At 41.8% G+C, this 22,984-nt stretch overlaps 1 protein-coding gene across 1 annotated transcript in view; it reads right to left on the reverse strand.

Moving 5' to 3' along the window:
- FIBP (FGF1 intracellular binding protein) overlaps positions 1-22,984 on the reverse strand; it is a 124,026-nt gene that overhangs the window by 96,707 nt on the left and 4,335 nt on the right. Inside the window, exon 2 of the mRNA XM_085625918.1 lies at positions 15,982-16,118. Within this exon, the coding sequence (XP_085482044.1) occupies positions 15,982-16,066 (85 nt within the window). The 5' untranslated portion in view covers positions 16,067-16,118. The remainder of the gene's footprint in view (positions 1-15,981; positions 16,119-22,984) is intronic.

Here is a 22,984-nt window from a genome sequence, read left to right on the forward strand (position 1 = left end):
CGTGGGAGTAAACATTCACTGAAAAAAGTGGGGCATGCACCCGCCTTTGGCCAATTGCATGCTTTCATTTTTGAAAGCCACACGCAAAGGCCAATACAATGTGTGGAAAATCTAGAGTCACACAAAGCCACACGCACAAGTTTACTGAAAAGTCTGGAGTGATTCCAAGAGGCCCTCTCCTTGAGCAGCGCATGCGCGCTGCGCTAGGCTCCACCTAAAAAGGGCCTAAATTGGGATGAGAGATTGAATAAAGAGCATTGTGAAACCAAAGCGGGTTTCTGCACCATAATAAAAAGGAATGACTCAATTTTATAATTCCAATTGGGAGCAAATAATAAAAATAATTTTGCCAATGGATGTGTCGAAAGTTTGGACATTAGTTCAGAATGGTTCTGGCGAAGAGATAAGTGTACCCAGGAGTATTGTACCTGAAGAAATCTGGATGGAGTATCTGAAAGAGTTTTATGCCACAATGATCAGATCGAACTGTATATATGTGATGAGGAATTCCTCTCTTTTTTCTGTAAATTATCCAAAAAATAATCCCCACTCAATTTGTCAAGAGCTGTTGGTCCAGATGATATGCCTGCAATAATAATTAAAGCAAAAGTAAATTAGTGGTTGAAGATCTTTGCATTGGTCTTCAATATATTACTAAATGCGGACAGTACCTTTAAGTAGGAAAGGTGCATTGTCAAGCCAATTTTCTCAAAAAAGGCTCCACTAGATCCCAAAAAGTATCACTTAATTAGTTTCATAGATGTCGGGGCAAAGTTTATGTAAAAGCAGTCTTACAATATATGAAGTAGTGGATTGATCGACACAACCATATCCTGATTGAGCAAGAAGTATTTAAAGAGAGAAATTCAACCCTTGATCATGGTTTGTCTTTTGACAATGGCCCAGAGGCATTTGAAAGTGGCAAACTGTTTAGCTGTTTTATAGATCTTTTAGCAGCCTTCAATCTAGTCAACTAGGATATTCTGTGGCAAAAAGTAAAAAAAAAAAGTTAACTTTCCAGAGGGCTAATATTGGTGTTAAAAGAACCACACAGGGATAAGTGAGTGACGTTGGAGTTAGATACACGTGGCTTATGATCCTGTAAAACCCCAAAAGAGAATGGCTAATTCCAGGGGTGCATATAAGCCCCTACTTTTTTCCACATTATCTTGTTGATCTCACCTCATGCCTATTAAAAACTCATTTTTTCTATTCAAGGATGGGGGCCCATCAACTTACATGTCTACTTCATGCAGATGACTAGCAATAAAGGATATGACACAAATTTGGCTTCAAAGAAAATTAACCGTATTTATTAGATATTGTGATGCAAAAAAGGTAGTTATTATGGAAAAAACAAAACTCCTGGTCTTTGTTCATCAATATAAATCTTTTACATGGCCAAGAGCTCAATTGCCAGATATTTTAAGCTTCGCAATTTTATAATAGAAATCCCATTCATTTTTATCAAAGAAGGAATTATCTGAATGGGTGTCATGGAATCAAGAGACCTTATTTATTTGCCTCTGAATGAAGTGGGCAATGCTTTGCTTGTGAGACTTATTGTAGGATCCCACAGCATATCCAAAGCTTACAGATTTACGGAACACAGCAATGCGTAATGAAATATTACAATTCAGAATAGGCTTAAGTGCATTATATGCTTGCTAGGAAGATTTAGAATTTTCATTAGACGCCAAGGGCGTTTGCTGTTGAGGACTGAGGGAACGGTGCACAAATTTACATTTATTGTTAAATTGTTTACATTTTTATCCTCGAGGCTTTGTTTTTAAAAGCCAGTGCTGCTCAAATATGGGATAAACGCGTGTGCGGATGCAGTAAGATTTTTATTTGCTATGCAATTTTAAGATGTGCTTTGTACAGTGAGAAGATTTTTAATGGCTGTAAATAAAAAAAATCTAGAAGTTTCACAATGTTTTTTTATCAAATGAGCGTTTATGAATTTTGTGTTTTTGTTTGACTATGGCCTTTGTTAGACCTGTCAGCCCTTTGGGTGGTCCCTCCTCATCATTATTTATTTTGTCCCACTTTTGCCTCAAACCCTGTTAGAATTTTTCCTTTTTGGGAACCACCAGACTTTTTAGTGTTGATGCAGGGTCAGGGAGCCATTTTCCCTACCCCTGGAACTTCTGTCTGAGGGCCTGAGACACAAAATGGTGGCCACCCATTGTCACCTGTGACATCACTGGAACCTACTAGTACCTTCCAGAACATTCTAGAACCCTGTGACAGTGTGAGGCAGGTTTGGAATGTTGGGAATCCAGCTCAGAGTTGGCAGTTGGCAGTTGGCAGTCGGAAGGCAGCAGTTGGCACCTGACCAGTGAAGAGAGAGGACAGAGAAACAGAAGGAGGAAGGAGTAAGGCAGCAGGGGTGGAAACTTGTGCCTGGATTGGGGACCAGAAACCCATCCTTGATACTAGTCCCTACTGACCGAGCCCAGCCTAAAACCCTGTGTGGGATAAAGACCAGAAAATCATCTTAAGGACCTGAACAGCCGGAACAGGCCTTAAAGTAGAAGAACAGCAAGTTCCTGACCTGTTTGGTGGAATCCTCCTGGAGACCCGAAGTCGAGAAGCCTGGAGACCTGGAGCCCGAGGTGGAGAAGCGGCGCTGACAGAAGGCAGACGTCGTACCCGGAGCCGCTAGAGGTTGAGTGAGGGCGCCGACGGAGGTCGTGGAGAGACACCGGAGGTCAAGTAGAAGTCACCTGAGGTCGAGGTGAGGCGTTGACGGGGGAGTGAAGTCCGCCCTCCGGAGTCGCCGGAAGCTGAAGTAAAGCGCGCAGGAGGTCGGGAGTGGAGATCGCACTCCGGAGTCGCCGGAACCCGAAGTGGAGCCGACGGAGGTCGGGAGTGGAGATCGCACTCCGGAGTCGCCGGAACCCGAAGTGGAGCCGACGGAGGTCGGGAGTGGAGGTCGCACTCCGGAGTCGCCCGGAAGCGGGGAGACCGTGACCCTGTGACGCCGGAACCCAACATCGAGCCGAGGCCGCCCAGCGTCATCGATCCGGAGCCGCCTCACGGCATCGACCCGGCGTCCGGTAAAGCGGATCGACCCGACATCGAACCGAGGCCGCCCAGCGACATCGAACCGGAACCGGCCGACGGCATCGACACGGCGTCGAGTGGAACCAAATCGACTCGTCATCGAACCGGAGCCGCCCATCGACGTCGACCCGGCGCCGAGCGGAGCCGAACACCGAGAAAGGGGCAGTAAGTGGTAGAAAGGGCATCTGAGGCCCTGTGGAGCCATAGAAGACCATTCTAGGGGCTAGAGGGGTGTTAGGACCAACCTGAGAGTGCTAGGGGGGGTGAACGGAGACTGGTGCAGGGACCTGTGTGAGGGACTGTGTAGTTGGAGAGCCAGAACCTTAGGTTACCCTCATTTTACCTCATCTTAGGCCCCAGCCTTGACCACACTAGGTGGGACATCCCCAGGCCACCCCAGTGACCACAAGCTGTACTTGGGCATGGTAAAATCAATCTACCTCATAAATGTGATCTGGTTTGCAATTGTTTGACTGCTTATATTATTTATTGAAGGAGTGTTATTTATTGTCTGACTGTATTTATTCCTGCCTGGTATTTATTGTCTGACAGTATTTATTTGCCCTATGTATTTATCGCACCTCTATTTATTCCTTGTGTATTTATGACCTAATCCTATTTATAATGTGGAAAGACCACGCACACCAATTGTTGAATTGAATTCATACCAGTTAGGGCGTGCTGTAGAGGAAAGAGTCTCCTAAACCAGGACGCAAGAATGAATGAGAATTTGCACTAATCCAAATGAGTAGTGTCCCTCTAAGCACAGCCAAAGGGCAACGAAGTTGCAGGGTAAGTCGCAAAGTAGTGCAGAGTTTCAAAGAAAGTTCAAATATGCAATTTTATTAAATGTCTGATCAATGTTCAATTCCTCGTTACATTCACGGGATTGTAGATTAGACACAAAGGTTCAACACAGGACTTTTTTAACATGCGCTCAATGCATTTCGGGTCACGCACGACCCTTCATCAGGAGAAGTCCTAAAAGAATCCAAAAGGAGAGTTTTAACGACCTGCTCGAATGTATGGATAACAGTAAGTGAAAAAAAGTCCACCAGTTTAAAAAAACATCCGAAATGGAGTGACGATGAAAGTGAAGAAAACGTAGTTGGCGGTAGAGAGAACGGAGACCCACAGAGGAATCCCAAAAGTGATTTGTTAAAAGAAAAAACAACCAAGAAATGATTAGTTGATCCTATAATAAGAGTGTGTGTAAAGCGATGTTTAGAATCGATAAGAACTTCGGGTCAACCCGTTATGGAGAACCGCTTGTGAAAAGGAAAAAAATTACGTGATACGCTATAAGAAGCCCAATAACATGTGTTTGAAAACAAAGCATACCTGAAAGTTGAGTAATCAAAAGTTTCAAACGTCCGAAAGACGAACAGCATATACGCGTGTAGTCTAACACCAACAGCTGTAGTGGATAGTAAAGAGAAAAAAGGAACACGCTAATAACCGTTGCGTGAGAAGAGAAAGCGAAAAGGGGTTAAATGATAAATAATCCTAGCGGCAGCCATATTGAAATGGAGTCCTAACATAATGATGTTAATACAATGATAATATAATGGTAACAAGAGGAAGGTAAAGGGGCTAAGAGAAGTTTTGAAAACATTAAAAGTAAGACAGAAAAAGGTGAGAGGGCTGGAGGGGTTTTGAAACAATAAAAAGACGAAGAAATATACGAAGACAAAAACAAAAGTTTACTGATAGTGTAAACAAATTGGAAGAAAACAAGTAAATAAAGTTATTTAAATTGAGACAAAAAAACGCGAATGAAAAACAAATTGATGGTCAGGAGTGTGAAGAAAAATGAAAAGATCAAGCAGGTAAATGGAACATAGAGAGTTCATGGGAACTGACAAAAAATGAAATGAAACTCAATACAGATAATACAAATAATATTGTGTTGACATAAATAGGAAAACAACAAGTATGTGATATTCCAAGGGACTAGGTTGTACAGAGCAATGATTATAAGAAACAACTGAGTTCGACGCGGTCATTGAGTCCATGTGGGACCAGGGCATTCATTTTATAGATCCAAACCGTTTCTCTCTGGAGAAGAAACTTGCGATTGTCTCTGTGATCTTTAATGGGTACCACCTCGCATACCAAAAATCTCAATTGGCTGATGTTGTGGCTCTTGGCAAGAAAGTGCATCGCTATTGTGGATTTGGTGTTCTTGTTGCGGATGTTGCTTTTGTGTTCCGTTAATCGTACCTTAATTTTTCTCTCAGTCTTTCCAATGTATATTAGGCCACACGGGCACTTGAGCATGTAAACAAGGTTTTTGGAGTCACATGTTGCCGTGACATGTAACTTGATGTTATAACCCTGTGTAGGGTGCTGAGTTGAGTTGCCTTGGATAATGTTATTACAATGACCACAGTTATGGCAGGGAATTGTACCCTTATGAGAACCAACTGAATCATTAGACGATTGAAATTGTAAAAGTTCCATCAAATTCTTGCCCCTTTCGTATGCAAAAATTGGTCTTTCCAAAAATGTGTCTTTGAAGTCAGGTTCAATTTGTAACATTGGCCAATGTTTCAAAATGGTTTTTTTGATGTTGAAGCTCATGGTGGAAAATTTAGTGACCATAACTGATCTTGTCGTGGATTTTTTGATGTTACTGACTTTTAGCAGTTGTGCTCTAGATTTGTATTTCACCCTTTCCAGAGAGGTTGATACGATTTCTTTGGGGTACCCACGATCAAAGAAGCGTTTTTCCAGGTTCTGGTTTTCTTGTGACAAGAGTGTCGGTTCAGAAATAATTCTTTTCACCCTGAGAAACTGAGAATATGGTAGATGATTTTTTAGTGAAGGTTGGTGGAAGCTGGAAAAATGTAGCAAGTTATTTCTGTCAGTACTCTTTCTATAAAGAGTAGTCTCAATTCGGTCATCTTTGATGTATAGTAGTACATCCAAGTAGTTGATGGTATCATTACGGATATTGTAGGTAAATTTCAAACGATCATTTATCCCATTGAGCGTGTTGATGGCTTCTCTCAAAAGTTGCTCGGGACCTCTCCAAATCAAAAAAATATCGTCAATGTACCGTAGAAAAAGTGACATGTATGGTTTCCATTGTGAGTTATTTAGAATATGATCAAGTTCGAACTTGTGCATGAACAGTTGTGCATAGCAAGGAGCTGCACAATTGCCCATGGATGTACCGTTCAACTGCAGGTAAAATCTGTTATTGTAACAAAAATAGCTGTGGTAAAGTGTAAAATGAAGTAACTCAAGTAGAAATACTTTAAGATCTTCAGAAATAGAGGATTGCAAAAGAAAAAATTCAATGGCTTCCATACCAAGATTGTGAGGGATAGAAGTGTACAAAGAAGTTACATCTATGGTACAAAAAAGTGTATTCGTATCCCACTTGATGTCACTTTGTTGGATAATATTCAAAAAATGAGTAGTGTCTCGTACATAGGTTGACATTTGTTGCACAAAAGGTTGGAGATGTCGATCAAGGTATTTGCCTATGGGTTCATGCAATGAACCACATGTAGAGACGATCGGTCTCATTGGTGGATCAGTGAGACTCTTATGAATCTTGGGTAGCATTCTCAAAGATGGACGTGTCGGGAAATTCTGGGTAAAGAATCTACGTTCTTTCTCTCCAATGGTTCCACAATGGACTGCTTTGTCCACGATCTCATGTAAGGTGCGTTGTATGTCAGTTGTTGGGTCCTTGTCCAGTTCAGAATAAGTGGTGAAATCTCGTACATGCTCATCCAGTTTAAGTTTATAGTGGGAGGAATCCATTATGACTAGAGCACCCCCTTTATCTGCATTGAGGAATGTAAGATCTGGATTATCTGCCAATTTTTGAAGAAGAGCTCTGTCTTTCACTGTCAGATTGCGATGAATCGTTTTGTGTGGTTTATACATCCTTGATAGATCACGTTTAACAAGGGTTTCGAAAGTATCAAGTACCTTGTGGCTAACAGGTGCCGTGTATGTACTCTTGGTTTTTAAACCGACCAAAGTGTCGGTGGATTGTGGCTGAGAATCAATCACGACGTTATCAAAGAAGTTCCTGAGTCTTAGTGAACGCATGAAACGGTGAAAACTGACCTCAGTCTCAACTTGGTTGGAGCAATAAGTGGGGACAAAAGATGAGCCTTTTTGGAGCAATTGTGTCTGGAATTGATCTAAAGACATTGAAGAAATGTTAATCACCAAGTTGTCACGCTCATTTATCGTTGGCTCCTTGTGACTCTCTTGTCTAAGGGTAGTGTCGTTGGTCTTCCGTTTTTTGCCCCGCCTGGGTCTGCGTTGTCTGGTAGGCCTGTCCCTAAAAAAGGAACCGCAGTAGATGAAGATGTAGAAGCAGTTGCTAATGTCAGTTCAGTTGTGGATTGTATACCTGTTGAGGATTTGTCTACACGACTACTCGGTTTGGGTCTATTCCTGATGTTGTCAGAATCACTGGAAGCTGGAGAAGTATCAGTATCAGAAGTTTTTCCAAAGGGTCTGCTCTGTCGTCTGCGAGCATAAACTTCCGCCCAATTATAGACCTCACCCAGTTTATAGTCTATAGTATCCCTTCGAAACTTACGAAGTTTTCTTTCATTGACCTCCTGTGTGTGCTTTTTAAGTTGTTCATTAATATCTTCTAGTGTTTGCGCAAGTTCCTCAGAAGTCATTTTGGTAGACAATTCTTGTTTAAGTTGACTGATTTCTCTGTTAAGCTCCTCGAGAATGTTGGAAAGTTCCTCAATGATTAGGAGGATGAGATCTAGTGAGCATTTATTCAAAATGCCATACCATCTTTCTATGAATTTTGGATCATTCTTACACAGTGATGGCTTTAGTGAGATTCTTAATCCCCTCGGGATGCGTTGTGCACGGTGATATTGTATGAGGGTGCTGGCATGAAGTCTTTGATTAATTTCACGTTTGGTTAAATATAAAAGTTGTTTGATATTGCTCTGTGCGGTACCAGTCCCGGAAGTGGTCGGTTCAGTCTCTCCAATTAGTGAATATATTCTTTGTGCTTCCTCTTCGCCGAAGGCGAACGTGTCAGCTCTTTTATCGGTTAAGTTTGTGATGTCTTGGTAAGCCATGGTAAGGTGGGTGCTGTGGTGGTGGTTTAGCGAGCTATAAATGAACAATGTCCGCGTCGAACTCAGTTGTTTCTTATAATCATTGCTCTGTACAACCTAGTCCCTTGGAATATCACATACTTGTTGTTTTCCTATTTATGTCAACACAATATTATTTGTATTATCTGTATTGAGTTTCATTTCATTTTTTGTCAGTTCCCATGAACTCTCTATGTTCCATTTACCTGCTTGATCTTTTCATTTTTCTTCACACTCCTGACCATCAATTTGTTTTTCATTCGCGTTTTTTTGTCTCAATTTAAATAACTTTATTTACTTGTTTTCTTCCAATTTGTTTACACTATCAGTAAACTTTTGTTTTTGTCTTCGTATATTTCTTCGTCTTTTTATTGTTTCAAAACCCCTCCAGCCCTCTCACCTTTTTCTGTCTTACTTTTAATGTTTTCAAAACTTCTCTTAGCCCCTTTACCTTTCTCTTGTTACCATTATATTATCATTGTATTAACATCATTATGTTAGGACTCCATTTCAATATGGCTGCCGCTAGGATTATTTATCATTTAACCCCTTTTCGCTTTCTCTTCTCACGCAACGGTTATTAGCGTGTTCCTTTTTTCTCTTTACTATCCACTACAGCTGTTGGTGTTAGACTACACGCGTATATGCTGTTCGTCTTTCGGACGTTTGAAACTTTTGATTACTCAACTTTCAGGTATGCTTTGTTTTCAAACACATGTTATTGGGCTTCTTATAGCGTATCACGTAATTTTTTTTCCTTTTCACAAGCGGTTCTCCATAACGGGTTGACCCGAAGTTCTTATCGATTCTAAACATCGCTTTACACACACTCTTATTATAGGATCAACTAATCATTTCTTGGTTGTTTTTTCTTTTAACAAATCACTTTTGGGATTCCTCTGTGGGTCTCCGTTCTCTCTACCGCCAACTACGTTTTCTTCACTTTCACCGTCACTCCATTTCGGATCTTTTTTTAAACTGGTGGACTTTTTTTCACTTACTGTTATCCATACATTCGAGCAGGTCGTTAAAACTCTCCTTTTGGATTCTTTTAGGACTTCTCCTGATGAAGGGTCGTGCGTGACCCGAAATGCATTGAGCGCATGTTAAAAAAGTCCTGTGTTGAACCTTTGTGTCTAATCTACAATCCCGTGAATGTAACGAGGAATTGAACATTGATCAGACATTTGTTAATAAAATTGCATATTGGAACTTTCTTTGAAACTCTGCACTACTTTGCGACTTACCCTGCAACTTCGTTGCCCTTTGGCTGTGCTTAGAGGGACACTACTCATTTGGATTAGTGCAAATTCTCATTCATTCTTGCGTCCTGGTTTAGGAGACGCTTTCCTCTACAGCACGCCCTAACTGGTATAAATTCAATTCAACAATTGGTGTGCGTGGTCTTTCCACATTGTTCATTTATAGCTCGCTAAACCACCACCACAGCACCCACCTTACCATGGCTTACCAAGACATCACAAACTTAACCGATAAAAGAGCGGACACGTTCGCCTTCGGCGAAGAGGAAGCACAAAGAATATATTCACTAATTGGAGAGACTGAACCGACCACTTCCGGGACTGGTACCGCACAGAGCAATATCAAACAACTTTTATATTTAACCAAACGTGAAATTAATCAAAGACTTCATGCCAGCACCCTCATACAATATCACCGTGCACAACGCATCCCGAGGGGATTAAGAATCTCACTAAAGCCATCACTGTGTAAGAATGATCCAAAATTCATAGAAAGATGGTATGGCATTTTGAATAAATGCTCACTAGATCTCATCCTCCTAATCATTGAGGAACTTTCCAACATTCTCGAGGAGCTTAACAGAGAAATCAGTCAACTTAAACAAGAATTGTCTACCAAAATGACTTCTGAGGAACTTGCGCAAACGCTAGAAGATATTAATGAACAACTTAAAAAGCACACACAGGAGGTCAATGAAAGAAAACTTCGTAAGTTTCGAAGGGATACTATAGACTATAAACTGGGTGAGGTCTATAATTGGGCGGAAGTTTATGCTCGCAGACGACAGAGCAGACCCTTTGGAAAAACTTCTGATACTGATACTTCTCCAGCTTCCAGTGATTCTGACAACATCAGGAATAGACCCAAACCGAGTAGTCGTGTAGACAAATCCTCAACAGGTATACAATCCACAACTGAACTGACATTAGCAACTGCTTCTACATCTTCATCTACTGCGGTTCCTTTTTTAGGGACAGGCCTACCAGACAACGCAGACCCAGGCGGGGCAAAAAACGGAAGACCAACGACACTACCCTTAGACAAGAGAGTCACAAGGAGCCAACGATAAATGAGCGTGACAACTTGGTGATTAACATTTCTTCAATGTCTTTAGATCAATTCCAGACACAATTGCTCCAAAAAGGCTCATCTTTTGTCCCTACTTATTGCTCCAACCAAGTTGAGACTGAGGTCAGTTTTCACCATTTCATGCGTTCACTAAGACTCAGGAACTTCTTTGATAACGTCGTGATTGATTCTCAGCCACAATCCACCGACACTTTGGTCGGTTTAAAAACCAAGAGTACATACACGGCACCTGTTAGCCACAAGGTACTTGATACTTTCGAAACCCTTGTTAAACGTGATCTATCAAGGATGTATAAACCACACAAAACGATTCATCGCAATCTGACAGTGAAAGACAGAGCTCTTCTTCAAAAATTGGCAGATAATCCAGATCTTACATTCCTCAATGCAGATAAAGGGGGTGCTCTAGTCATAATGGATTCCTCCCACTATAAACTTAAACTGGATGAGCATGTACGAGATTTCACCACTTATTCTGAACTGGACAAGGACCCAACAACTGACATACAACGCACCTTACATGAGATCGTGGACAAAGCAGTCCATTGTGGAACCATTGGAGAGAAAGAACGTAGATTCTTTACCCAGAATTTCCCGACACGTCCATCTTTGAGAATGCTACCCAAGATTCATAAGAGTCTCACTGATCCACCAATGAGACCGATCGTCTCTACATGTGGTTCATTGCATGAACCCATAGGCAAATACCTTGATCGACATCTCCAACCTTTTGTGCAACAAATGTCAACCTATGTACGAGACACTACTCATTTTTTGAATATTATCCAACAAAGTGACATCAAGTGGGATACGAATACACTTTTTTGTACCATAGATGTAACTTCTTTGTACACTTCTATCCCTCACAATCTTGGTATGGAAGCCATTGAATTTTTTCTTTTGCAATCCTCTATTTCTGAAGATCTTAAAGTATTTCTACTTGAGTTACTTCATTTTACACTTTACCACAGCTATTTTTGTTACAATAACAGATTTTACCTGCAGTTGAACGGTACATCCATGGGCAATTGTGCAGCTCCTTGCTATGCACAACTGTTCATGCACAAGTTTGAACTTGATCATATTCTAAATAACTCACAATGGAAACCATACATGTCACTTTTTCTACGGTACATTGACGATATTTTTTTGATTTGGAGAGGTCCCGAGCAACTTTTGAGAGAAGCCATCAACACGCTCAATGGGATAAATGATCGTTTGAAATTTACCTACAATATCCGTAATGATACCATCAACTACTTGGATGTACTACTATACATCAAAGATGACCGAATTGAGACTACTCTTTATAGAAAGAGTACTGACAGAAATAACTTGCTACATTTTTCCAGCTTCCACCAACCTTCACTAAAAAATCATCTACCATATTCTCAGTTTCTCAGGGTGAAAAGAATTATTTCTGAACCGACACTCTTGTCACAAGAAAACCAGAACCTGGAAAAACGCTTCTTTGATCGTGGGTACCCCAAAGAAATCGTATCAACCTCTCTGGAAAGGGTGAAATACAAATCTAGAGCACAACTGCTAAAAGTCAGTAACATCAAAAAATCCACGACAAGATCAGTTATGGTCACTAAATTTTCCACCATGAGCTTCAACATCAAAAAAACCATTTTGAAACATTGGCCAATGTTACAAATTGAACCTGACTTCAAAGACACATTTTTGGAAAGACCAATTTTTGCATACGAAAGGGGCAAGAATTTGATGGAACTTTTACAATTTCAATCGTCTAATGATTCAGTTGGTTCTCATAAGGGTACAATTCCCTGCCATAACTGTGGCCATTGTAATAACATTATCCAAGGCAACTCAACTCAGCACCCTACACAGGGTTATAACATCAAGTTACATGTCACGGCAACATGTGACTCCAAAAACCTTGTTTACATGCTCAAGTGCCCGTGTGGCCTAATATACATTGGCAAGACTGAGAGAAAAATTAAGGTACGATTAACGGAACACAAAAGCAACATCCGCAACAAGAACACCAAATCCACAATAGCGATGCACTTTCTTGCCAAGAGCCACAACATCAGCCAATTGAGATTTTTGGTATGCGAGGTGGTACCCATTAAAGATCACAGAGACAATCGCAAGTTTCTTCTCCAGAGAGAAACGGTTTGGATCTATAAAATGAATGCCCTGGTCCCACATGGACTCAATGACCGCGTCGAACTCAGTTGTTTCTTATAATCATTGCTCTGTACAACCTAGTCCCTTGGAATATCACATACTTGTTGTTTTCCTATTTATGTCAACACAATATTATTTGTATTATCTGTATTGAGTTTCATTTCATTTTTTGTCAGTTCCCATGAACTCTCTATGTTCCATTTACCTGCTTGATCTTTTCATTTTTCTTCACACTCCTGACCATCAATTTGTTTTTCATTCGCGTTTTTTTGTCTCAATTTAAATAACTTTATTTACTTGTTTTCTTCCAATTTGTTTACACCATCAGTAAACTTTTGTTTTTGTCTTCGTATATTTCTTCGTCTTTTTATTGTTTCAAAACCCCTCCAGCCCTCTCACCTTTTTCTGTCTTACTTTTAATGTTTTCAAAACTTCTCTTAGCCCCTTTACCTTCCTCTTGTTACCATTATATTATCATTGTATTAACATCATTATGTTAGGACTCCATTTCAATATGGCTGCCGCTAGGATTATTTATCATTTAACCCCTTTTCGCTTTCTTTTCTCACGCAACGGTTATTAGCGTGTTCCTTTTTTCTCTTTACTATCCACTACAGCTGTTGGTGTTAGACTACACGCGTATATGCTGTTCGTCTTTCGGACGTTTGAAACTTTTGATTACTCAACTTTCAGGTATGCTTTGTTTTCAAACACATGTTATTGGGCTTCTTATAGCGTATCACGTAATTTTTTTCCTTTTCACAAGCGGTTCTCCATAACGGGTTGACCCGAAGTTCTTATCGATTCTAAACATCGCTTTACACACACTCTTATTATAGGATCAACTAATCATTTCTTGGTTGTTTTTTCTTTTAACAAATCACTTTTGGGATTCCTCTGTGGGTCTCCGTTCTCTCTACCGCCAACTACGTTTTCTTCACTTTCACCGTCACTCCATTTCGGATCTTTTTTTAAACTGGTGGACTTTTTTTCACTTACTGTTATCCATACATTCGAGCAGGTCGTTAAAACTCTCCTTTTGGATTCTTTTAGGACTTCTCCTGATGAAGGGTCGTGCGTGACCCGAAATGCATTGAGCGCATGTTAAAAAAGTCCTGTGTTGAACCTTTGTGTCTAATCTACAATCCCGTGAATGTAACGAGGAATTGAACATTGATCAGACATTTGTTAATAAAATTGCATATTGGAACTTTCTTTGAAACTCTGCACTACTTTGCGACTTACCCTGCAACTTCGTTGCCCTTTGGCTGTGCTTAGAGGGACACTACTCATTTGGATTAGTGCAAATTCTCACTAATCCTATTTATTGCACCTGTAAAGTGTTATTATTTAATTGACCTGCTATTTTCAAGAAAATCCTTTTGTATTGTATTTGTGACATAACCCTGCAACTAAGAGAAAAATAAGATAAACACAAAGAGATTCTTTCATAAATTTTTACGGTGTAGAGTCGTTTTTGGAACGGATGAACGCATGGTTATTGTGTGGGTGTGACGTACGCTTAACGCGCTGCCTGACCCCCGACCGCTCGAGCCAAGCTACCCCTTATGCTTGGAAGGACCGGGTGACTGCTGACCCGGTTGCCCGGCTTTCTAACAGCCTTAAATAAATATACTTTTATTAATACAACTATTGTATTCCAGCAAGTAATATAAACACTGATCTATTCAGTGTTCATGAATATAAAACAAGATCGGGTGAAAGAGAATGAAAGTTACTTACCTCTTTTCCTAAACAAATGGTCTACCTCTATGGGGATAAAAGTCACAATGATGGAAACGGAGTTGTGAGATTAAAAAGCTCCACACAAGTCTACATGTTCAAAAGACCTGGTCTCCAGTAGTCCCTGTGCTGCATTCTGGGTCTGTAAGGTCCGGAGTTGGCTTAATTTAAAGTCCAGTTCTTTTCTCGTTATGGAATGGGTTGCCTAGGTGCTTATATGCCCCATGTTTTGCAGTTCCTTTTAAGAAATTAGATGAAAATATCGTCCCCTACCCGTTATTCAATTAACAAGTCATGCTCATCTTCTGTTTATTTAAAAAAAATGCTGTTTACTGTTTAGAAAAAAAGTAGGCACACAAATAAGCCTTCAGATAGCCGTGATAGAGAACTGGGGTTACAGTAAGTAAGGTCCCCAGCAATGGCAACCTTGCCGCTATCATGCTGATTAGGAATTAAATCAGTCCATGTATGAAAATCCAGGAAATCAAATGATTAAAATGTTCATAGGTATATCATTTTAATAATCCAGGCATCTCCTAAGGCAACACTCGTCCGACAAGTAAAGCTAATAAAATATTTTGCATTTTGTTTCATGTATGACTACCTCTCCCTAACCTACCCAAAGTTTCATAGGGCTGGGAGTCACACAGTCACATATCTGCCAACGGGCCTCATGTCAAATTAAGATACCTGCAGACAGTGCAGACGTATTAGCCAATGGCCCTTCACATGCAGAGACTTGGAAGCCCTCACTTCTAATGAAAAAAAATAAAATTACATGCCCTAGGAGGTAGAATGCTGCTAGCTAAAAAGGTAGACTATTTGATGCTATTGTGTGGCACTGGGCAATATGAGAGCATGACAGCCACCTGTCGGAATCATCTACGGAGGATGGACAGTCTTGGAGCACAGTAGCTCTCAGGTCATCATTGGCAAGCTGACCGTCTCATTAGGTCATCTTGGAAACGTCAACTGAGAAAGAATTAGTCATATATCATATGTCATCTGAACGTGTATAGTCCCGCCCCAAGCACCTGCATACATCTGACCAACTTTGCCCCAGCTCTACATCATCACATGATGAAAATTAAGTATGCAATTATTTTGACAAATTAAATAAAGAGCACATAAAATGTATATTTACTTCTAATTCTAAACAAGGATGAGTGGAGTAGTAACTTCATATGATACTTGACCAGTCTAGTGACAATTTGTTTTTTTCTCATGGCATTGTAAATTGCGCTTTTTGGCTCCCTTATTAACAAAAACAGAGAGAACTTGGAAAAAGCTTACCCCCAGATCTAAGTACTATATAAATTTGGATTACTTATTGTAATTTGAAAAGTCCTCCTTTAGATGTGAACTAGAACCCAAATCCCTGTGTTTGTGGACTGGCCTTTTAACTCCAGGGTACCACTCGTTGATGAATTATAGCAACTGCTCAACGAAAACTTTCCATGTTTGCTTTGAAACTAACTGTACCCCCTGAGACTTTAGCCTCAGTATTGTTAACCGTGGGTCATGGGACATATGTTTTCTAAAGTGCAAGCCGCCTAGGTACCTGAATACCCATCCAGCCACAGCTTATAGACCTCCTCGTCGATTAGCGTGGTGTTCCCCACAAAGACATCCAGCTCGCTGCTCATGGTTATGGTACATCAGGAGACACCGTAGAGGGTAACTCGGTCATGGGTCTTCCTAAAGGGAGATAAAGAGAACACTGTTAAAGGGCTCTGTCAAGTATGTTATCAATGACCTGACAGAAAAACAGTTGGAAATTGTTACATTTAGCAAAATGTGATGCAAATCCGTTAGTATAATTGGAAAGCTTTTAGCATCACAGCGGACATACACCAATTTCATGGCTCCTAATGCTGGTAATCAGCATCTTTAAAAATCTGTATGCTGCACAATTTACTTTTAGAATAGATATGTGCTGAAAAAAGAACATCTATTGTACGCAGCATGGTTAGAATTTGGCTCCTTTTTGTTTAACTACCTATAACAATGAATTGCAGTTGATCACTGTCTCCCCATTTTGGAAATGTGCTCTACCTCTGCACATCCAAGGCAGGTGTGTGCTGTCCAAACATCTTAAGAGATTGCTGAACAAAATGGCATCCTTTGTGACTAAAACGAATAATGTACAACCTCCTCAGCCACTAACGTACTTGGACACCAAACTGCGATAAATAACGGACTATCCTCTGTACTACTAGTAAAATACTACCACATCATCAGTAAAGGGCCAGCCTGTCCTGTGAATTATATAAGAGACTTCTATCAGGAATTGACCACCAGGAACGGATCAGCTAAAAAGTACCATTAAGGACCAGTCACTTTACCAATACTGGACCTACCTTCTCTACCAAGAATGGACTAGGCCTCAATACAATAATGATCAGCATGCCCTACCAATACCGCCACCAAAATAGTGGGTCTGCCAAGCTTAATCAGTAAAATGTAGGCGTGCAAGTCTGCTTCTATCCAGCAATCACTTATGCACCCAACTAAACAAGCATTTGCGATGCAATAGGATCTGTTTTGATAATTAACACATAAATAAAAAGCATTGTCATTTACACTTCCAATAGCTCAAACTCTTGTAAATGCGAGACCTATTTAATTTCGAAGAAGCGGCCGTCATTGTCCAGGGCTGCCTGGAAAGTGAAAGTGCGCATGGCCGCCTGATTGCTGCAGGAAAGCTTGTCGTGATTGCAGTAGGAGAAACTCATTAAAGAAAATAGTGCTTACAGACTAATAAGACATACCGTGTAACAACAGAAGTAAAAGGGCCAGTCTCCATGGGAGGTTACAAATGAAGACAAGGCTGTACTAAGGAGGGACTAACAAGCCTATTAACGAATCAGAAGCCAGCATTTACGAACGACAATGACACAATCTAATGGAAAATATGAGCGGATAGTGGGCGGAGCTTCAAGTCTATACTCAAATACAGCATTCCTCGCAGTGCAGCGCATGCGCTGCCAAGGCTCGACCTAAAAAATGGTGCAATGAGAGTGTGCAGATTCATTGTCTGTAGAGCGGTCTCAGACAGGTTAAAGGGTTGTCTTAGGAGTGCAACGGGAGAGTGGATAATATTAGTGAATGTAAATATTACTGAAGCCCTTGAAGTCTATCCAATCAATGAAGTTTCTTTCTAATAAATAAAAATACCTTAAGAAGCCTACTAGTTAGGGGGTTAGGCACATGCAACAGAAACTATGTCGCCTGCAGGTTAAAAGCTCCAATCCCAGTTGAAAGGATCAGGAGACAGCTGCACTGGCCCGTGGAATTCCTGCATATCACAGGTTCCCAATGCCACTATAGGAGCTTGTTGAACACTGCACACGGGGAGAGAGAGAGAGAGAGAGAGAAAGAGAGAGAAAGAGAGAGAAAGAGAGAGAAAGAGAGAGAAAGAGAGAGAAAGAGAGAGAAAGAGAGAGAAAGAGAGAGAAAGAGAGAGAAAGAGAGAGAAAGAGAGAGAAAGAGAGAGAAAGAGAGAGAAAGAGAGAGAAAGAGAGAGAAAGAGAGAGAAAGAGAGAGAAAGATCGAGACTGACTGAGTGTTTGCGGGTCTCAGGGTTATTTCTGCTTTATGTTATAAGTTTGGCACACGCACACATCTAATGCAAGGAACTCCAGGTTCGTCTACACAGAACCTTTTAGTGCCAGAAAAAGGGTCCCAAACTTGATAAGCTGTACATAGAACAAAACTGTGTTCTTGGCGTTTAGATGAACTCACATTATCAAAACTAGAATAGAGTGACAGAGTGCAATAGCATACAATTAAGCGGCATACAATGCAGCGTCATCGAATGCAGTGGCTAGATTAGAGTGGTGTATAGTAGAATGCAGTGATGCAGAGTGGAGTGGTGCAGAGTGGAGTGGCATAGAGTGCATTAGTGCAGATTAGATTGGCAGGGAGTTCGGTGGTGGAGAGTGCAGTGTTGCAGAGTACGGTGTCAGAGTGCATTGGCGCAGAGTTGTGTAGAGTGCATTGGCACAGAATGCAGTGGCAAAGAGAGACGTACCGTAAAGTGGCATATTATGGAGTGGAGCAGAGTAGAGTGGCATAGAGTACAGTGGCTTTGAGTAGATTGCTTCAGAGTAGAGTGAAGTGGTGCAGAGTGAAGTGGCATAGATGGAGTGGTGCAGGGTCGAGTGCTGAGACGCAGAGGCATAGAATTCAGTGGCATACATTGCAATGTTGTAGAATGCAGTGGCAGATTAGAGTGCTGCATACTAGAGTGCAGTTGTGCAGAGTAAAGTGGCGTAAAGTGCAGTGGCATAGAGTGGCGAGAGTAGATTGGCAGAGGTTACAGTGGCAGAGAGTGCAGTGGTGTAGAGTGCAGTGATGCATAGTTCAGTGGTGTAGAGTGAAATGATGCAGAACAGAGTGGCATAGAGTGCAGTAATGCAGAGTAGAGTTCAATGGTGGAGACTGCAGTGTTGCAGAGTAGTCTGTTGTAGAGTGCAGTGGTGTAGAATGGCGTAAAGCACAGTGGTGCAGAGTAGAGTGCAGTGGCGTACAGTGCAGTTGTGTAGCGTGCATTGGGCATAAAGTGCATTGGTTTAGGGGAGAGTGGCGTAAGTGCAGTGGCATTGAGTGGCGTGTAGGAGCGTAAAATGCAGTAGCTTAGAGTGCAGTAGCATAGAGTAGATTGTTTTAGGGTAGACTGAGGTGGTGTAGAGTTGAATGCTACAGAGTAAAGAGCATTGGCATAGAGTCCAGTGGCGTAGAGTGCAGTGTTGTAAAGTGACGTGGAGCTGTGCAGAGTTGATTGGAGTGGCCCAGATTGAAGTGGTGTAGAGTGCAGTGGCGAAGAGTGCAGTGGTGTTGAGTAGAGTGGCGTAGAGTGCATTGGCATAGAGCAAAGTGGTGGAGAGAAGAATAGAGAGGCATAGAGTGAGTGGTGTGGAGTGGTGCAGAGTGGAGTAGCGTGGAGTAGTTTAAAGTGTAGTGGTGCAGAGTAGAGTGCAGTGGAGTTGAGTAGAGTAGTCATGGTGTGGTTGCACACTGCCATTACAGACAACACATTTTCAATTGTAATGACCATTACATTTGCACAGAGATACAGTTTTTCTAATAAAACTATACAGTGCCCAAACGGTCACATGTGGAAATGGCATCGCCTAGTGAACTGATTTGTTTTGTTCATATTAAAGTATTTTTTCCCAACACATTGCAGAATTAAGAAAAAATGTGCTTCATTTGTGCATTCCTTATTCTGAAATAGTCTGAAATACTTGCACAGTTCATTCAGATTTTGTTGTATGCCAGAAAAAAAACATTTCCCCCCAGTATACAGGAAGATTGTCATCCCCTATCATTAATGGCCCAGGCTACCTTTCCAATAATGAATTAGTGACCACTTCAGTAATGGTTCACTATCCCTGCCTAGTCACGTATTACTATCCTGCTCACTAACCACGCTCACTTCAATTATGGACTTCCCTCAACATCCAATTTCCAACCCTTCAATCATGGACCACCGCATCATATAATGCCCCACCACTTGAAACCTGGACGTAGACCACAATTTGGCAAATGAATAAAAATCAAGCAATTTTGGAAAATATAATCATCTCCCTGTATCTTACATTGGAAATAGCATAATAGTGAGAATCTGTTGTGGTGTAGAAAAAAACTAATAAGAGTACTGTTTGAATTATATGTGCATACGAGATGCTCCTGCTGCAATAAGAATGCCTGGATTACTTAGATTAATCTAGATTATACTTTCCCCCGCCACAATCTTAATAAATTAGATGTGCTCTCCCGGACAAGTGTCTATAAAGAGAAACCATATCGATTTTTATTTTAACAACTCCTTGACTACAGAGGACTTCCCTCCTATAAGAACAAGCAACAATGAACCGTGAAATAGGAAGCCACCAGGGTACCGGTTTCACCTGGGAGGGCACAACGAACCAACCCCCTTTGCTTTTTTGTAACTATTGAATAACAGATTAAAAAAGCTGCCATGTTTATTATTAACTCGTAATCATTTTGCATGGCCTTTGGGTTTTCTTGCCTCGGATGAACTCAGGCCTCATTTCCATACTTGGCATGGCCTTCAAAATTAGCACCTCAAGCACCAAAACCCTTGGAGGAACTCTACTGTACGGCCTGCTATCCTCCTGGACTCAAATCCAATTTCAGCTTCACTCTCGCAGACCTCATCACCACTCTGGCTCTTGCATCCAGTTCCTTCATTCTGCTTGGAAACGTCAACTTCACTCTAAAGGCCTACACCAACTCTCAACTCCACCACTCTCCTGGAAGACCTCAGCATCTTATGACTCACCCACGACCCTAACCACGTGCCCAGACACCTCCTGGACCACACAGTTACCAAATTTCCCAACATCACAGTAGAGAAACAGCCTCACTCACCTGGATGGAACACTCTGTCTTTCGCTTTGACTTGCACTTGTCCAACAAGCACAAAACCACCTACACCTAAACTAGCCATTGCCAATGGAACAAATTCTCTGAGGACATCTGATCACAGAGTTCCGGTCGCAAAGCTGCATCCCACCACAATAACCTAGAGTGCTCCATCAAGAATCTCAACATGTGGATCATCTCCTATGCAGACTCCCTGACTTCTCTGAGAACCACCGGCACAACTCAATCCAGGCAGCAAGCCAGCTAGCTTACAGCGGACCTCCAGCTCATGAAGCATCACTGCAAGCTGCTGGACAACGGTGGTGGCACCACTCCTATGGGGAAAACGGAACAAGACTCCTACAAATGAGCCCTCTGGATTTAGCATCAGTGCCTCAAAACCATCAAAAGCCTAGACACCACAAAACAGATACAAAACTGCTCCAACACCTAAGAAATCCTCGCCACTGGGAAGGTATTCATATCCCCCATCCGTCAGCTCAAAAAACGTTACTCCATCCCAGGAACTCTGTATTCAACTCTTCAGTGTGAACAAAATCAACACCCTCTACAACTTCACCCCGAACTGGCTCGCCCGATCTTCAAAGTCCTCCACTTCGACGGCAGCAACACCCTGGAAACTGTAATGATCTGTTGGCCAAACATCACTACAATGGAAACCACTGACACAATGTGCTCCATCCACTTAGGAGCCCCATCGGATCCTTGTCTGCACAACATAAATCTTCACCAGAGAGCTTGACCCAGCCTGCATAGCCCATACACCATTTGTCAACTTATCACTCTTCACTGCCACTTATCCAGACTCCTGGAAACACGTCACCATACTGCTGCTCCTCAAGAAACATTTGTCAGACAACAGCCAACTACAGGCCAACCTCCCTCCTCCCCATCAAAGCCAAAGTGCTGGAGAAGCTCATCAACGCCTGCTTGGCCAACTACCTCAAAGATAACCACCTTCTTGACCCATCCTAATTAAAACCCAGACCTAATCACAGCATTAAGACGACCCTCATCGCTGCCAGTAATAACATTAGCCTAATCTAGGCCAAAGGCGACACAGTGGCACTCACCCCCACCAGAACTCTCTCTAGCATTCAACACCATTTCACACCCCATCCAATGCCACAAGGCCTAAATTCATGTTGCGGCACTGCAATGGATCAGCTCCTTCGTCTCAGGGTGCACCCAAAGGGTAAGCCTAGCCCTCTACTTGTCCGACGCATCCCACCAGATCCATGGCGTCCAAGAAAGCTTCTCACGGAACCCTACACGTTCCAACACCTACATGACCACGCTTGCCAGCATCATTTGTTCCCATGGATTCTGCATCATCTCCTATGCAGACGACAATCAGCTGATTCTCTACTTATCACAAAATACTTCCACTACCCAGGCAAACTTCGTTGGCTGCATCTCATTGGCTGCATGTCTTGTGTAACAGGCTGGATGAAAAAGAACTGCCTCAAACACAACAATGACAAAAAAGAAGAGGTCTCTTTCAGCAAAGTGGTCCATTTCCCTGGGCTGGTTGCCCACTGAACTAGGCCCGTTCAATGCTGCCAGGAACCTGGGCATTGTGATCTACAAATGAGTCTCCATGACCAATCAAGTCAACACGGTCACTTCCACCTGTTTCCACACCCTTAAGGGAGACATCCGCTGAAGCTGAACAGATAAGAACCACACCATCATACAGACAGCCCTTCGCCCCCTCCAATTCAAAGAAATACCAATCTCCAGATCCGATCACAATCCCTGTGCGGAGGTTGGGTTCAAGGAGCCCCTTCAATTCCCTCTGCTGAGGTCTATGATCAGGACCACAAGAAGAGTAGGGAGAAACTCAGTCCACACGCAAAAGTGACAATTTTCAAACCACCAATGTAGTGGATTCCAGAAATTGTGTCTTATATAGGGAGTTGAAGGGGCTCTGGTTTCTTTCCTGAGAAACTGTTTTGTGGCAAGGTCAGACTTTCCAGGGAAACATCTGCTAATTCATAATTAATTCACTGCGTCTATCTGCTGAGCGAGTTTGCGTCTTTCTATTTTTCACTGTGAAAAGAAGTCTTGCGTTAAAAACTGGCGAGCGGATATTGCTTATAGTTGGTGAAAATGTGTGATTAATAAAGCACGGGTTGGAGGGGCATGCC

Source organism: Triturus cristatus, chromosome 9, assembly GCF_964204655.1.
Source record: "Triturus cristatus chromosome 9, aTriCri1.1, whole genome shotgun sequence".
Classification (NCBI taxonomy): Eukaryota; Metazoa; Chordata; class Amphibia; order Caudata; family Salamandridae; genus Triturus; species Triturus cristatus.